Below are 18,561 nucleotides of genomic sequence, written 5' to 3'. Positions count from 1 at the left end.
GACCCTGACACAACATCTTTGACAGTCCATAAGAGAGTTTGTGTCCAAAGCTCTAAAGCAACTTTGTTAGATATACAGTAGGACCTCAGAGTTTCGAACACCTTGGGAATGGAGATTGTTCATAACTCGGAAATGTTCATAACTCTGAACAAAACATTATGGCTGTTTTTTTCAAAAATTTACAACGGAAAAATTGACTTAGTAAAGTTTCAAAGTGTATTATGCAGAAGAAAAATGCTGCTTTCTCTTTACTTTTACATTTAAGATAGAACTGTACTGTATTTGCTTTTTTTATTTGTCTCTGCTGCTGTCTGATTGTGTACTTCTGGTTCCAAATGAGGTGTGTGATTGACTGGTCAGTTCGTAACTACGGTGTTCGTAACTTTGAGGTTCTACTGTATGTGCTGATTTTCTAGTTGTGTGTTGCTGGCGTGTCAACTTACTGAATATAACAGCACATGCAGTCTCCTAGCACTTATCCTTGATGAACATATACATGCTCACATTTTTAGTGTAGCTTTTACCATTTTACTAAGTAATGCCCTCACTTTTACTTCTTGCAGGTTTTCAAAAGATTTTGTAGCTGAAGTACTGAAAAATACAGTAAGAGCTGACTGTTGGCCAGTGAAATGTAATGCTGAAAGTACACCCTTCAGGTTGACCATATGGCTGTGCCATCAATCCAGTTCTTGTTCCCAACAGGGATAGGAGTAAGACTTCTGATTTCGTTTGTAGGCTGGTATTTTCAAAGGATCCTCAGGGAGTTAGGCGCCTAACTCTTATTGAGTTTCAGTTGGAGCTGAACACCTAACTCCCTTAGGCTGTTTTTGAATATTCTAACTGTAAATTGTTATTGAACAGACATGTTGAAAGTGTTTGTTTATAGCTAGAAATATTTCTAAATGTCTTGCGTTCTATACTGCATCCATCACCATAATGTCTGAGCACTTTACAAAGAACAGGAAAAAGATCACAATAAAGAATTCTTATACAATATATAATTCATTTCTTGATACTAGTGCCGTTTAGTATTCCTTCTGCCTCAGCACGCATTGTGTCCTTTAATAATTCCAGCACCTCCATAATGTTCTTCCTATATCTGCTTACTCTGGAGATAGCAAGTCTTAATCCATTCTTAGGTATGTACAACTGGCTGCAAACACTTTGTAGCTTTTGGAGGTGGATGAGTAGAATCCTGTTCTGTATGTTTGAAAACACTTCACTCCTTCCTATTACAAGAGAGATCCAGAAACTCTTAGAATGACTTGTAGATTCCATGCAATTCTAGTGACATTGGAATTTAACCTTGGTAACAGTGCAGATGGCTGATACTCTGGTGCTAGAGTGAATGCAGTTTCACTGCACCAACTTACTTGGAAAGTCTGTGACTTCAGAGAAAGTTGGAAGTCAAAGTAGCTTTTTTTACTTGCCTTTCACCCTGCCAATTAAGCATATATGAGAGAGAGAATGTCAAGCCAATGATGGAGTAAGGTCAATTGTGTGAAAAAAAGATATCCTATAACATCTTAAAAGACTGCAGAGTACTGAAGGATTCAAAAAAGAGTCGGTGCTCCTTGCCATAGAGGTTTTAAATTGGGATATTCTACCATGTGTAATCTTTATTTTTATGGAGCAAACAGTTTTATGAAAATTTGTACACTTTAAAAATGGGTTTACCATATAAAACCATTTCTGAGCTGGAAGGAGTCAAACCCTTTTTTTGTTTGTGTAGTCTTCAGCCAAATCTTGAAACTAATTTGTGGTACAATATAAAGATTTGTGTTTTAGTCCTTTGATAGTCCTGTATTCCTTGTTTAACTGATTGCAGTGGTTTTGATTTAATTTGGAACATAAAGTACTGATTTTATTTCAGAAAGTGTCTGAGAAGACAGTTTGTTGCATGTTTAAATATAATTCCCATAACGCTTCAATGCTGCTTCGCCTCCTTTCTGAATTAACCGAGTAAAGTGAAGTGCCTGTTCAGTTCTTTACCATATGTGCAAACCATGGTTATTTAAGCACCTTCTGTTATACCAACACCTTAATGCCCATTGACTTGACCTTAGGGTCATAGCCTTTTTGCCCCTGTAGCAACACCTGTGGAAAAATTACAGATGCTGGAAAATATGGGTGAAATTGTGATGTTCCTCTGGCCTTCACACCACTCTTTAGTGTAATCTGAGCTGTACAATAAATGGAACAGAAAAGACGTTGTGAGCAGCCTTGCAGAATAGGCTGTTTTTAAGTGACTAAGTTGAAGGATTTCAACATATATCTGATTCTTAGTGATTTCAGTTTCTCAAAAGATGCTATGGCCAGTTAATATTTTCTTGCTACTCCTAGTAATATTAAAATGATACATTCCTAAAAGAGGAAAGTTGAAGTTCTACCCCACTTTGAAAGTGTACAATACTGACATATCTGTAGGTTAATTGCTCCTATAACTATTGGCATAGAAAAAATGTTTTACTTCCTTTTGTAGCAGATAACAATTCATACATCTATTACTAAACTTTAAATGGATTAAAAAGAGAAGAGTTTTGTATTGGTCCTCTAATCTGTTAGCTCTTTCGTGCTGTTTCTTTATATAAAATTCCTTTATTGACATTTTAGCCAGTTCCATGTAATTAGTAATATAAAGATCAAAGTTTATGGACTGTACAGTCATCACAGAAAAAGAATCAATAAGCGGTCTAAACCCTTTTAGAGTAACCAATTTATCAAGGAGAAGTAACAAAAATATATGAGCTGAGAAGAGCCATCCAGTGAACCTGGATATGAAATGCCCTCATTCCTGATTCATTTCTCTTTGTTATGGTTTCATGTCTTGAAATGGAAACTAACGGCATTTAGATAGATGGATTGAAAGGTGGTGTAATGTGAATGCAAACTTGTAATCTCTGCTTAAACCTAAAATAACTCTCTCCGATAATACTGGTCATCTCTTGTTCCTACTGGACCAGTGTACTAGAAAACTATTTTTCTTCCCTCCGGTAGCTGAGGCCAGGATCGTAAAAGATGATGCTGTACTAGGGCTCCGGCCCATGCTAGTCTGTAGTGGCGTCCTGAAACTTAAAAATACAGGTTTTTTTTTTATCCTTAATTAATATCAGCATAATGTTCTGCTTCGAAATCCTCAAACACAAGGTGCAATAGTATTAAAAATGCAAAGTATTTACCAGCCAGGGACACCTATGGTACTATACTGAGCATTATTAAAATACAAATATTTAAGATTTGTGTGTGGAAAATAATCCTTTTTAATGTGCCCCTCCAGCATCTTTTATCTGATTCTCCAAGCATATGACAAACTTACAACTTTCACATGGGTAAGTGGGGCGTAGAGGTGAAGCGACTTGCCCAGTCTCACAGAAAAAGTCAGCAGCAAAGCTAGGAATAGAAACTAGATTGCTTGACTCTTCGTCCCATGTGCCTTCATAATGAGATTTATCGGAAAGTCTGGGAATAGTATTTGCTTCAACAAAAAGTTTTTAAAAAAAATCTGCTGTCTGTGTTTGAGAGAGAGCCCACAGCACACGCTGCTTTTGTACTCTCTGAAACTTGTATGATTTTTTTGGTGTGTACTTCAACAGCTTTCACAGGGCCTTTTTAATAAGAGTTCAGTTCATGTCAATCATTCTTGTAGGGCATGCAACAGCTTAATACTGTAGATATGCTGGGAAATGAGCCAGTTTGGATTCAACTTAAAAATTACATACTTACAAATCTTTAGTTTTGCTTCTGTCACTAATTGACAGTTGTGTAATAACATGTAATCGTTACAAAGACTGCACTACTTTCCTTCACCTGCCCCCATTTAATTAAATGAAAGGTGTGGTAAAGTGTAGAAAATTTTAATGACACAGTAAATCATAGTAATAGCTTTTCATCTAATAAGGTTTGGCTGTGAAATTATAGAGGTGTAAGTAGCTATCACGGCATAACTAAGAATGCGATGAACATTTGTTTTGTTTTTTTCATTTTTTACAATAAATATGCAACAGACCTGAAGACTCTCTCTTGAGCTTAGTTGACCTTTAATTCACAGTCTGTCCCCTGTCTGTAGTGTGATGCCTGCAAACCTCTCCAGAGAGGAAGGATGATCCAGTGGTTAAGTTACTAATTTAGGCCTTGGGAGAGCCAGGTTCCATTTCCTGCTCTGCTACAGACTCCCTGTGTCATCGTGACTAAGTCATTTAGTCTCCCTATGCCTCAGTTCCCCATCTGTAAAATGGAGTAATGGCACTTCCCTTCCTCACATGTGTGATGAGAATAAATATGTTAAAGATTGAGGGGTGCTCAGCTGCTACTGTACTGCAGTGGGGGCCACATAAGTACCTAAAATATTGTAGGTATGTACAATAGCTAGATAGCTTGTGTGCAGTGACCACTGCTTAATCTGCAGTTCATAATCATCTCATTGTTCCCTTGTGCTCCTGTTTGTTGGTGATATCTGCCTGTTATTCTCATGACTGTAAGGTCTTTGAGGGAGGGAGTGTCTTTTCATTGTGTATGTACAGTGCCTAGTAGAAAGGACCCTGACTTCTGACAGTACATCCAGGTGTTACTACAGTGCCAATATAAACATAATAAATCATGTTTATGCCTCTACTAGTATAAACTATGCCCTTTCTATTTAGATAGTTCATCTTGTCTGTTAATATGTAGAAAATGTACAGTTCCAGTGTTGAGACTATCAAATAGTACAGCATAAAGGAACAAAACAAAGCTTGTCACAGGTACTAGATGTCTATCCGCTATTAATGAGGTGGGGAACAGGTGGTCTCCACGCAAAGCTTGACAGTGTTCAAATAATAATGACCTTCAGTATTACTAACATGAAATCACTAGTTCTCAAACTTTCTCTAACTGTGGGCCACTTTTTAAGATGGAGGTCTTGCGTACTACCGCCCCTGCTAATCTCACAATCTTAATTCTCTTGAGCAACTTTCCTTGTGGCACCAAGAGTGCTTGGTTACATGAAAAAGTAAGATTAGGACCGTTTTAAGAAGACGAGATGAAACTAAACTCACTTTAATTAGATGGGTGTGGCTGCTTGCTTACTGTCCCATTTTTAAAAATCTGTTTATGTCCTCTTTACATTTACACTTCAATACCAAATTTTCCCTTCTTTCTTCATGCCCCAGCTGTTCTAATCTTTTCAGGTTGCCGTCATATTAATTTGACCTACTGTGTATGTACTGTCCCTCCGGGTTGGTGCTACAAATCTGATCAGGGTTGAATTTACACCCAAGGAAACACCTAACAAAGATGTGAAGCAACTGCACTGGGTGTGGAAAGTTGTTTTTGTGTTTTGTTTAATTGGCTGAAAAGCCTCTGGACGTTCCAAGAGAGACCTGGATTACTGCAAGTAGCAGAAAGCTTTGCAACTTGACTGGCAGATGTTTGAGTATTGTAATGACAGTAGTTATGGCAAACTCTGTGGAAAGGGCAGTGATCCACTGATCACAGCCTCAAAGCCACTACACTAAACAATTATCTGTGGCCTGTAGTCACTTTGATTCTGGCTGTGAAATTCAAAACTTTTAATGTGTGTGAACCTAATAAAAATATGCACCATCCAATGCAAAAAAAGATACTGCATTTAGTAACTTTATACTATACAGCCAGCCATAGATACTCCAAAAGAAGTACAACTAGGAGCTAGTGAGACTGTTTTTATCTTGTTTCTAGTCTGCCTCTGAAAGTTTTTGATTGGAGTATTCTTGTCCTATACTTTCCAAGTAGTCTGGCTCTAGAGGTCTCATCTCAGAAAGGAAAGCTTTGTCAGGTAGGGGAGAGAGGAAGAAAGGTTTTTATCTCAGCCAAACACTGAACAATAAAGTGCTCTATGGAAATTTAAAAAGATAACGCTATCAGCAACTTCTTACAGTAATATACGTGAGCATGATACCATTGGTGGGGTGGGTGGGTGTTATGGGGTTTGGGGGGGGTGTGTGTTGTGGGGTTTTGTTTGTTTGTTTTTAAGACTGGGGGACAAAAGTGCAAAGGGAGAAGAAGAAACTGTGCCAAGATAGTTTCTCTCTTAAGCTAAATTGCTGTCAGTTGAATTGGCCTGTTTAGTAATAACTTTCTAAAGTCCGGCAAGGGAGTGGCAGTGGGAAGCATCTGAGCAAGGACTTCTGGTGAAAAGTCAGTGGAAAAGGTGTTTGTTTTTTGCTTCATTGTCAAATCACTTTTTGAGCTGAAAAATATTTTTCTATCCCCTTCCTTCTGTCATAAGTGTGGTGATAACCAGATGGGAGCAGGAACAAGGTATTCTGCATGACTTGGTGGAAACATTCAAAAACATAAAATTCTCCTTTACATCTAAATACATTGAAGCAGTGATTTCACTGTCTACCAGTTCCATGTGAGAGGTCTTTCTTAAGAACATCTGTGACCCTGGTATTCCTAGCTCTGACCTGGTTCTCAAGATGTTTTTCTTCTCTCTGCCCTTTATTCTTTGCTTCATTGCTGTTTTTTCATTGTGGAGACTTCTGGGTTTAATCCCTTGCTTTCCTAGTGTGACTATCTTTTTCTAATCGTACATCCTAAGTAGTGTCTATTCCTTAGTCTCAGAACCTCCAGCCTGACTCACATATTAAAATATTAGTTTGTCACTATCTTCCTCCTTTAAATGGCAAGCTATTTATAGCTAGACCAGATACTGTATTTTCAACTGTTTTGTGTCCCCACCCCCCAAAAAAAGATGATTTCTATGGGTAGTTAAACATCAAAGATAGCATCCCGATACAAACCTCCCTTCTTTGGGGAGGCAGCATGGTCCAGTGGCTAGGACAATGGACTGGGATTCCAAACACTTGGGGTGCGGTTCCCCATTTAAGTCAGTTACGAAACTCCCGTTGACTTCAACAGAGCTGCATTTCATCCTTCGGTTCTATCCCAGCTCTTGCACTAATTTGCTGTGATCTTATGCAAGACGCTTCTCCCTCTGCTTTGTGCCCCTCCCCCCCATCCAGTCTGTCTTGCCAATTGACATTTTAAGCTCTTTAGGACAGAGACTGCATTTATGTATTTTGTGCATCATCTAATACAATGGGGCCCTCCACTGATCTCAGCTGAGACCTCAGTGTTCTACTGCAAAACACATGTAAATAATGGTCATTTTTATGTATCCAAATTAAAAGTCCATAAAATGGGTGGATGTAAAAAGCAGTTGTGTAAGTACTGTTTGTTAAAATAGTTCTAATTTTACTTAGCCCTGATTATTCTGTTTTTTTGTTTTTGGGTTTTTTCGGTGTAACTTTTTAAGAACTGGTGTAGACCTTTTCCCACGTATGCATCTGTTGTGACAGAAATGTAGAGACACATTGGTTGCCATCTGTCTTGTGAGATTCTGATTTTAAAGTTTGGGGCTCATCAGCCTGAAGTATGCTACAAAACACAGCGCCAGGCTCCTTGTAATGCAACATACAATTAAACAGTTATCATTCAAACAAGATTTTTTTTTTAAATAAATGTCTGAGGAAAATCATTCATCTTGAAATTGCTGTAGAATTCCAGACCTAAGTAGAGCCTTCCAAATCTTTCTCTTTAGAACACACACATGTTTCTCCTGCACTTAACTGGCAAGTGTTGAGTTCAGGATTCTGTTCTCCAAAACAGAATCATTTTCAGGAAAATCTTCCCTTCAAGCTTGTTTTGTAAAGAGTAGGAAATGTGGACTCCTGTGACTGAGGAATTGACTTTACGTTCACTTAGAATCACTGAATTTTCAAGTTGAAAGTGGTTTATTTCATCCTTAACATACCTAAAAATCTTGGTCCTAATAATCTTAATTCCCCTTAAAGATGAGTGATGGCTGAGGTCTTCAGTGTAATGATATAGCTGGTCAAGTGTAGGTAGTCTCTTCTTGGTCTATCCAAGGCCGTGATCAAGTGTCTTGATGTTTTTGGTCTTTTGGCCTCGAGATGAAAACCTTGCCTTTGTTTCTGGGACCTTGAAGTGAAAAAATTCTCTAAGTTATTTCTGCAGGCTAATTGGCTAAGCTGTTTTCTAAATAGCAGGAAAAGTGACAGTCATGAAAGTCCAATCACAAGTGGTTCTATGAATTTCAAACCAGGTAATGTCAGCAGATCACAAAAGAAGATGACTTACTCTGGGGCTTGAAATAAAATAAGCCAAATAAAATAGCATTTATTTAAGATGGACAGAAAAATTGTCTTTCTGATGCACATGGAGACTGTGACTTGACTCTAGCCTTATTATTATTTAATATTTATATTTTGGGTTGTTCCCAATGGCCACAAATCGGCTGGAGCCCCGTTGTGCTAGGTGCTGTACAAGCATATAATAAATTAGTCCCTGCTCCAAAGAGCTTTAGAAAATTAGACTTAATAATACTCTTTGTTCCCCAGTCTGTCTGACAGATTCTAAGGACTGTAATGTTTTGGGAGGGTTTCCTTCCTTTTGATGTTCAAAAGGGGATGAAAGGTAGCCATTGAATTGGGGGATTAGGCTTTCCAATGTTAAAGACTTTAGGTTCTCGAAATATTTCATTTCAAGTGTAAGTTAAATGGTTATACAACTGAAAAAAGTCCGGTCTTTATGATTGTTTGCAGTTAGGAATTCTCCTGTCTTATAAATGAGCAATGACATAAATAATGCCAGCTTAACGTTTGGATTAGACAGGATGTAAGATTTCAGTGTACTTCTGTGCTAAACCACTACTTAATCATATACAGTATTACTGAGATATGGATTTCAGAATGGTCCTTAAAAATAGACAAAGGTGTAGCTGCTTCATAAAGCTAGCTTATAACACAGGTAAATTCTGACCCAGGCATGCCATTTTTCCTAATTGCTGCACCAAAACAAATGCTGTGAGCTTAGTGCATTTACTATGCACATGTGAATTCCTAAAGAAACATACAGAAGTGGTGGGAGAATTCTCGCAAGGATTTGTATTCAATATATACTATACTCAGTATACATTTTTCCATGGACATATAATTTTAACACTCATTCTGTTCCGCCTTCAAAGAATAAATTAAATCCTGTCATTGAAATCAGTGATCTGAATCACTCATTTCCCTTAGTCATCCTCAACATTCACACAGATAATCAGGCTCTTGTGGGAGTGGTAGGAGTACATTATTTTTACAGATAATTTTAAATTACATTGGAAGTACTGTATCTATATGTACAACAGTGTTTTACTGTTCCTATTTTGTCTTCTGTCTGTTATATTTCTAAGCTACCAAATGACAAAGTTAAAATACCAGCAGCCAGTTTATTCTAGCACTCCAACTACTACTGCCATAGGGGGAGCAAGAATGAGCAAGAATTCTAGACTAGAGTTTGGAGTAGATGGGATGGAAGTTGCTTGTGTGCTTCAGTACAACTGGAAGAGAAATACTGGTATACAGACGGCTTTGAAGCCTATATAAATAACATGGTCCTTGGCATGGTTGTAACCATTAACGGTGGGCCCAAACAGTGTTATGACTATGGACTTCAACTGTGTTTGAAAACTATTTCAAGCATTGTTAAAAGCCAGAATATGGACAGGAGCTAATAAACAGAATTTCAGCCAACATATTACAATAAAATGTACCCAGATCTGCTGGGAGGGTTTTAGAGCAGACACATCCATAGAAATAAAATTATTACAAGTAAGAGATATACTGTTATATAAAAGTGTAAGCTTCTATTTTATCAAAAGATGACTTACAAATACAACTCTATAATATATTTGTATGTTGGGGGTCTGGGTGACATACAAATGATTTAGCTTTTGTCTGAGTGCTTCTGTTTTCACACAAAAATAGTTTGATAGAAATGTAGTCTCTTATTTAAAATTTGCATTTTGAACAGAATATTTTTGTTTGCTGATAATTGCAAGTATGTCCAGGATTCTACAGTCCCTGGGCTTATTGTCCTCTCTCAAGGGTTTCCAAGCTGAGCCCTATTTGGGGGTATCCAGTATATCACACAGGTAGATAACTGACTGTGCCATTGACCTTCCCTCCAAAACCTTTTGTATTAATACCTGTGAAAATGAAAGAGAAAACCAGTATGGTAAATATACATTTAACTTAACACACCAGGCTGTGAACCTTTTAGATCAGTGTGTAGTTGCAGGTGGCTGTGTTGATATTTAAGTAATTGTAACTTAGTAATTTTTGTGGCTTTGCCTTTTCTCCCCTAAAATTTTTACATTTAATTTTACCTCTTAAAAAAAAGTGTGTGTGTGGGGGGGAGGTGGCATGTAAAGGAACACACTTAATGTGATCATATTGATTTGTTTGTCCTGTTAGCCAGGTTTGACAGTTGTGTCATTTGGGGTATCCTGTGTAATGAGACATGTTGTTGAGAAAGGTCAAGTTTTTTAAACCAGGAGCTTAAAGTTGATGGACCCCCCCAGCAGCTGCCATTGGCCTCAATGACTAACTGTATTCACTAGCTGTGACAGAGGGGTTGGTGACAATGGGTTGACTTTAATGGGAGCTCTTGGAGTCTCAATACTTCTGAAAAATCAGGTGGAATTTGGGAGCTTCATTTTAGGCTCCTATTTTTGGACACCTGGAATTGTATCATGACAAGATGTAACCATGCAGGATAGTGTATTTTGAAGTTTAATTCATATTTCTGCCGTTTATACTGCATACAGCTATACTAATTTGTGCCGATAGATTGTGTATTGTTATATAGATCATGTATTGTCTTAATCCGATGATCAGAAATACAGTATTAGTAAATCTACCATTTTTAGAATAAACCAAAATAGAGATGAGTATAGAAACTTATTTTCTCCCTGAAGTAGGGAAGATTATTTCCACTGACTCTTTGTTATAGGTAGGTCTAAGTTTATGGGCCTGAAGCTGCACAGAATGCGCAAGGAATGTCACTTTGTCTTTTCAGATGTTGACTTGTCAGGTACTGGATCATGACTTTTTTTGTATATGTGCTAGAAAAAAAGCAAATCTGTTAAGTAAAGAACATGATTTAAAGAAAATCTGCAAATATAGAGAGCAGATGAGACACTTAAAAAGAGGAATCAAGGATGAGCAAGTAAATGGGCAAATAAAGTAACCAATGGGAATGGGAATTAAGATGAAAGACTTTAGAAGCCACATGCTCAATAATACAGCTCTGCTGCTTTTAGAATTCAAGGTCCACTCAGTTACCCTCTTAAGCTTCGACTTCCGAAGTTCCCTCAAATTATAGGAATGAATTGGTATGTTCTAAAGCTTATCCTAACTCTAGGCCTATAATATTACCTTAATCTTTTTTAAAGGAGGGAGGGGCCAAGAATGGGCAGAGAAAAGAAACTGTGCAAGGTGTTTGACAACGAAGAGCATAGAGAGCTCACCAAGCCTTTTGAAGGTCAATTAGCCAGAAAATGTGCTAAAGACAAGGTTCTTCATTGGATTACTGGCCAAAGAATTACCCCCAAAGCAATCAAAGTGGCCCTACTGTCTGAACACAGAAAGACAATTATAGATTTTGAGGAGAAGCTACAAAAGCTTTAATTAAAGGAATTATTTCCACCTCACTGAGTGCTGGAAATTAAATTCTTGTTTGCACCTATAAGATATGGCTTTTGTCTGTTGCTTGCATGTAGTACGCCTAAGACATTTCTGGCTTTAGAGTCTCTTTTTGTCAGAAGGCATTGTATTGCATTTCATCCCACCCCCTGTCATAGCTGCTGGTTATAATGTTGACATATTAAAAGATGATTTTCCCCCACTACCACCTTTATTTGGCTTCTTCTGACATGTTAGGAGTCTCTATCAGCAATGACAATTAGATCTCTAACTGGATTTCAAGGTGAATTTTAGACACTTGAACTGGTATTTGCAAGTGAAGCTTTTTTAATTTCTCCTAGTTAGACATTTTTGTTTATAGAGCATGAGGGGATTAGTTAAATCAGGAGACACTGTTTTTTATCTAATGTTAATCGTGAAAGTGAATGGAGTAGTAAATTACAATCTTTAACTAAATGTGGGCTCTTAATAAGCTTATGGCACAAGCAGCCAGGATCTCCTTTAGGAGACTTACAACATAATTGCTTCAGTAATTATTGATGTGAAATCTCACCTAGCAGCAAAGGGTTAAGGCATGGTCCGTATACTAGCTGATCATTACGGGTAATTTAGAGGTGAAGTTTAGTGACTGCTTAACTAGTAAAACCTCTCCTCTAAAGAAACTTGGACTTGACTTAACTTTTCACAACCATAAAACTCTTGAGGTGACTGTGTAGATAACCTTGCCACAGATATTACCGTTGATTCTGTATGTCCACACAAAGACCACAAATCGCCTGCTGCTAGCTTTGCTGGGAGAATGCCATTTGGACCCTTTTTCTGCTTTGAGGCTGTGTTAAAATTCAATTGAAGTCAATTTTCAACTTCATATGTGAACAATCCAGTTTAATTCAAACAAGACAGGAAACAGTGCCTCCTCACTGCAGAGTTCAATAGTTGACTGGTCCAGGAAAGATCCTGAAGCTTATAGCTCCAACCCCTTTGTTCTCATTGCTTATTTACTATAGAATCTCATCTCTGTTATGTGATTTTTCTTGTTTGTAAAGTAGCCTGCACACCTACTGCATTTGACAAATAATAGACATCCCAGACTGAGTATGAACAGAAGTAAAGAGCTGCTATGGAGGGTTGAATTCTCAGCACCATGTGCTGGGAGTCCATGGCATGACCCCTGTTAATGAGTTTTATGTCTAATTCCTCACACTGTTGGCTACATGGAACCTCAAAGTAAGATATAAAATCTGAGTACATTCTCCAAACTTAGCTGATGGGAACGAGAGCAAGACACTGACAAACAGCCTGAAAGAGAACCCCCAGAACCACAGTGAGTTCTGTTCTATTCTCAGCCAGTGATGGCTAGTGGGACCACACCACTACCAGTGTTCAAGTTCTAGCTGACCTTTTTTCTTCCTGCTGGTGCATTCCTTTACTCCGTTATTGCTCATTACCAATGTAGTGCTAAAGAAATGCCTTTACAAAACAAGGATAAACTCCCTGCCCTAAAGAGTTTACAAACTAATACTTGAACATTACTGAATTTTAGTTATTGCTTTTATAAGAGGTTGATTATGGTAAAATTACACATTATTGCTTGTTAGAAAAAAGTAGCCTGAGTTTTTTAGAGTTTCAAGTTTAGGTTGTTAGTGTTTTGGGGAATATCTTTCTCAAAAACACGTATAATTTCATTAATAATACCGCTTTTGGGTAGGGCAAAGCTGGGCGTAGCAAACTTTTTTTCCCCACCTAACTGTTGACTAGGTTGTGTGCATATTAGAAATGCCTGGCTAGTAGAGCATTCCTATGTAAACCAGTTTCACACAATGGGAAGCAGCATAAAGCCTGAGAAACCACTCTTCATTAAGTGCCCCTAAGCTCCCCGCAGACTTATAACAACAAACACTGTAGCAGTCTCAAGGAAGTCCAAATAAAATATTCTACATGTAGCATGGCTTACTGCTTTATATTCTGGAGAAAGTGTGCCATCTTCTAGAATGTGTATTGGTCATATGATTCTAACTCTTCTGAGGCAACAGTTTTAGAACCAAAACAAAATACTGGCGTGGCAGTGAATTACTTTATGGAAGCTTTTGCTAAAAACTTTGATACCAATAACAGCCCTCTTCCAGTAATGCAGCTATTCTGAAACCAATTACTTCAGCAGCCCCGCTCATTATGACCTCTAGCAAAGGAGTGTCCAATATACATATGCCTTTTTATAGTTGGGACTCTATGCAACTATTCTTTGCTATGCAAATGAATACGTCAGAACTCCCAGAGAGAGATGTGGTATAATATGATCCTTATTAAGCCCAGTGATGATCAGGTCCCTGCAAAAATATATGGCTTAATATTAACTCATTGAATACCATATATTATATATCCCTCTTCTAACGAAGGGGCAGTTTGAATAGCCATGATAATGATGCAGTGCCAAAAACTGATTTTATTTTAGGGTGACCTCAGTACAATATTGTTATAGCATGATCCAAAGATCTCAAAGCATGTTAAAAACAATTAAACCTAAGGTTGGAGGGTGGTGTACCCAGAAAACGGAGGCACCAGAGGGTTAAGTAACACACTTTTCTACACACTGAGTAGCACAGACAGAAATTGGCAGAATAGATATTGGGAGTTCTGACTCTGTCTCCTGACTATCCACTAGGCATATTGTTAAACAGCATTTTTTGGCTATAGTTTAATGACCTTGACACAGTCTCTTGCTATAAGACCATATTGACACATTGCTCTTGTGCTTGTTTAAATTTAAAATTCAAGTCTTGAAGAGAACATCACTGTATCCTATTCAAAAAAGTTAGTACAATACCAGCTTTATACACCAAATGGTCAACTCTGTCGTCACTGACAGCAAGCATACTTTATTTCTTGATTAGGTTTTCATTGAAAGTGGAAGAGAGATTAGTATACACTACACTTGTTTTGTTTTTCTAAACTTATTTTGTCAAGTTTTACTTTAAGGGACCATTTTGGATACAACAGTTAGGCGGTAGAAAGAGACTGTTTAGCTAGATCAACATTTCAGTAGAATTTAGGGTGCACATAATTTCAGTTTTAAATGTCCAATATAAATACATATACCAAAGTTGGATTGTCCTTATAACTGAGACTGAATAGTGTGATTAGATTTAAAGACACTCTCTCATTCAAAATATTTGTAAAAGCATTTCCTTATTTACATTAGTATGATTGTTTACTAACACTTTCAGTTTTAAGAAACGGTACAGAGTGAAATATACATTTACATTCTGTTGGTATTTCCCACAGGTTGGCTAATGAGAGCAGAATAATTGATTTTTACTTTCAGATTCTTGCACTTGTAAACTTTGTTTACAAACACTGCAGGGGGACTTTTCAAAATAAGCTCCCATTGATGTTTTAAAGAAGAAGAAGAAAATTTGGGGCCCAGTGTCTGTTGGCCCTTTGAGTTTCATAAAAGATGAACCTGAGGTTCTGGGCTGAATTTGACCTGATGCTGCCATTTTAAATGTCTCTTCCTAAGCACATTATAATGACCTGAGCCTATTCCCACCAGAATTTTAATAGCACTTTAGAGCAACCAAAGAGAAAACTGCCATTAGGGTATCTGTCTCCAGCCTTATGCAGGGCCCAGAGCATGTTGGCCCAGGGCTCTGGTGGGAGCTGAGTCAGTGCAGTATCAATAAAACTGAGACCCTCCCCCCCGCCACAAAGGATGTCTGCTGAATGACCCCTCAGCACAGCATCTGCAGAAGTGTGTGTGTGTGGGGGGGTGAGCTTTCTCCCCTGCTGTGTCTTCCCCTGATTCTCACTGTATAAGGAATGCTCCATTGGATTTTCTTGTAGAAGGTGTTTTGTGGGATTTTTCTGTAACACAGTGAAGAGAAGTGTAGGGAGCAGTAGAGTTTGGGATTGACAACTCTCTGTGGTACTGTCCCCTGGTGACTCACCAGAGTTCTGAGTGGAAATCTATTCAAATATTAATATAGCTGAAAGCTGGACCTCCTTCTGGGTAGCAGCAGAACAATGTGTGCGATCAGTGAAGTTGAGAGGCCTTGCCTACTCCTTATACTCTCCCCATTCTTGAGGGGACTGTACACAAGGAACTCTGCTAGAGCTACTAGCTACCATTCTTCTGGTCCCATTGGGTAAATCACTCTGGTCCAGAGTTATATGCTTTGATTCCAGGAGGTCCCAGTACACTAGGACATGAGTCACAGGTCTCATTTTTAGTAATTTAAGATGAGATCAAATAGACCATAGACCCTTGCAGGTTCCGTCTGGTGTAATAAAATAACTCCCATCTACTGGTGCAGTTTAATGCTTTGTTTGTGACTGACCTGACAGAAAAAGAGAGGGAAGAGTTGTTTCTCCCAGAATTTTCACTCCCTTCTCCACTTCTCCCTAGAACATGTTTTTCCTGAATCTAAAAAAAGCATTTTTGGAATCTTAAATCTTACTAACTTGGAAATACCATCCAGTAATGTTTGCCTACAGCAGTCACGGGGAAGAACTGTTGTTGTTTGAATCCTGCACGTCCTTACTAGAGAAGATAGAAGGAAATATTTATCAACTGTTTCAGAAATTTGTTAGCAGAGTAGAACTTTCTGCATCTGTGGCATTTAAGGCTTGTGTACACAGGAAAGTTTTACCACTTATATTGGTATAATTATATAGATATTGTAAACCATTGTAGTTACAGCTACACAACTCCCCATGTGTATACTATTTCCAAGTATAAGAGTGACTCTTTTCAATGTAGCTTAAAACCCTTCCAAAGTGACATGAGCTAATCCAACACAAAAGCCACTTTTATAACGTGGGGGGATAGACCTGGGTAACTATATTGGTTTAAATTCACTATTTAGCTTATAGTGGTATAACTTTCCTATGTAGACAAGACCATAATATCGGTGTATAAGTTCCCAGACAGTAAGGGCTCCTAGTGAGAAATCCTCATGTTTCTTCCTTTGCTGACTTCCTCTATTACTTTTACAATTAATTTTTTTTTCAAACACTACCAAATAACATTTAAAAACTTGGTGCTTGATTTGAGATATATAGAGGAAGATCTCAGGCTTCCTTTGAGTCAGTCATTGCTGTGGTTTTACAGTATACATGAAACTGCTTAAAAGCTCTTCTCCAGATAAGGAATGTAGGTCATGTTACTAGTAATGTGGCATGTAATCCAGCGTGACATTCCTGCTCACCCCTTTAGATGACAGCAAGCTTTATTTTCCTAAACATAATAAGGTGGGAAACCTTTGGGTTTTGGATAATACTTGAAGAATGCTAAATTTCTTGTTAACTTCAGTGTGTGTCTGCTGACTTTACTCATCTGCGCTGATTTCTATTATAGGAAAAATGCTTGTCAAAACAACTTTAGAGTGGGGTAAAATGTCCACATGTTAGGGCTCCACGTTTTATTTTTAACTTGAAGTGTTTCCTTGTTTTGTCAATCATTGCACATCTATTAATGCTAGAAAGTGAGAGAGCCCATTCTTAGCAGAGAAAACGGTTGAATAATAAAAGCTTTGTTCTCACTGTTAAATGTCTATTAACTTTTTTAGCCTGAAGAAATATTGATTTTTCTCTTGCTTTCTTTTCAGACGCTGCTTTCTTCCCTGGCCGTTGTGCTGAGATCCTTGCCAAAGGTCAAAGTATTGGGAAACTTGGAGTCCTTCACCCTGATGTTATCACCAAATTTGAGCTCACCATGCCCTGCTCTGCCCTAGAGATCAATATTGAGCCCTTCTTGTGAATACAAGACTGTTATATCACCTCCAAACATCCACTTCACATGCAACCATGCCCTTTAGTCTCTCTCTGCAGAGAACATCCACTTATACTTCAATGTTCTAATAAACTAGAAAAACACTGTCTGGCTCCATGCGTAAATATGTTCCTTACATTACAATTAGGCTGGCATCTGCAGTGTAAGAATGTGGTAAACTAAGGCTAGAATGTGCCATCAATGTGTTTACTACCCCCTACCCCCCCCGCAAAAAAAAGTTGGGTAAAATCCCAATGTATTACAAGAGAAATGTAATGGCAAAGCACATGATTAATTTTCAAAATCAGAAATGTTCCACCGACAGAGCTTCATACTGTAACTGATTATGGCTGCATAACAGGAATCTCTTTCTTTTCTTATTGCATGAAATAAGATAATTGATTAGCACAAATGTTGAACGAATGTGAGCAGAACTAAGGAATTGAGCTTTTATTCTGTACGGTTGTCATTTGCTCATCAGTGGTTGGGGGAGGGAAATAAACTTTTTCATGAAAACCAGAGCTATTTTGTAAGCAAGACTTATACAATATCTCCTGCAATGCAGTAAGCAAAACCTTTGATCTCTTATCATTCTAAAGTCAAAGAAAAATCAAAGTTGGAATTATTTCGTGGTAGAAGTAAAGCCTTATCATTTTGAAGCTCCGCACTAACCAAATTGGAGAGAGAAACTTAAAAAAACAAAAAGCAGACTGACCTTTTTGCCTAAAGTCCAAAAATATTGATCAAAGGTTTTATGGGACGGAGGCTATGATGTATGCCTGCAGAACTTGATACATTTCAAGCTGCACTTGCATAGCCGTAGCAATGGATTTCACAACTCCTGCGCAGCATATGAGAGTGGGCATTGATACAGTTGTTTTGCACCTCCTTACCCAGCCTTGTGCATATGCTGTAATGACTGACCATCTGTGTTACCTTCCTTGTCTTGCCAAACCCTTAAGGCCTCTCAGGGTGGTTGTCATTTGCTCTGATCGCCTGTTGGAACCTCTCAGTATGACACAAGTATTGCTGTTGATGTAGGTCAGTTTTTACAAGGAGGTACAACAGTTTTCTCCTTTATGGCCTCCACTAGCTTGGAAAATGAGCCTGCCCCAAGCTGCAGCATTTCTCCAGATATCCATTCCCACATAGAACATCTGAGTCCGTAGACTTCTTGTGTTGCTTTTAAGCAAGCTCTTTACTCATATTCTAATAAACTTGACAATTGTTCACACTGCATTATAGCCAGTTCTAAAGTTGCCCGTTATGACTGTTACATAT

General features: G+C 38.1%; 1 protein-coding gene across 1 annotated transcript in view; it reads left to right on the top strand.

Moving 5' to 3' along the window:
• Positions 1-17,801, top strand: part of FARSB (phenylalanyl-tRNA synthetase subunit beta) — a 53,036-nt gene extending 35,235 nt beyond the window's left edge. The window contains exon 17 of the mRNA XM_054039429.1: positions 17,117-17,801. Within this exon, the coding sequence (XP_053895404.1) occupies positions 17,117-17,268 (152 nt within the window). The 3' untranslated portion in view covers positions 17,269-17,801. The remainder of the gene's footprint in view (positions 1-17,116) is intronic.
• The last annotated feature ends 760 nt before the right edge of the window (positions 17,802-18,561 follow it).

The sequence above is a fragment of the Malaclemys terrapin genome, chromosome 9, assembly GCF_027887155.1.
Source record: "Malaclemys terrapin pileata isolate rMalTer1 chromosome 9, rMalTer1.hap1, whole genome shotgun sequence".
NCBI lineage: Eukaryota > Metazoa > Chordata > Testudines > Emydidae > Malaclemys > Malaclemys terrapin.
The sequence above is the reverse complement of the archived record's forward strand: the minus strand, read 5'-3'. Positions and strand labels throughout refer to the sequence as shown.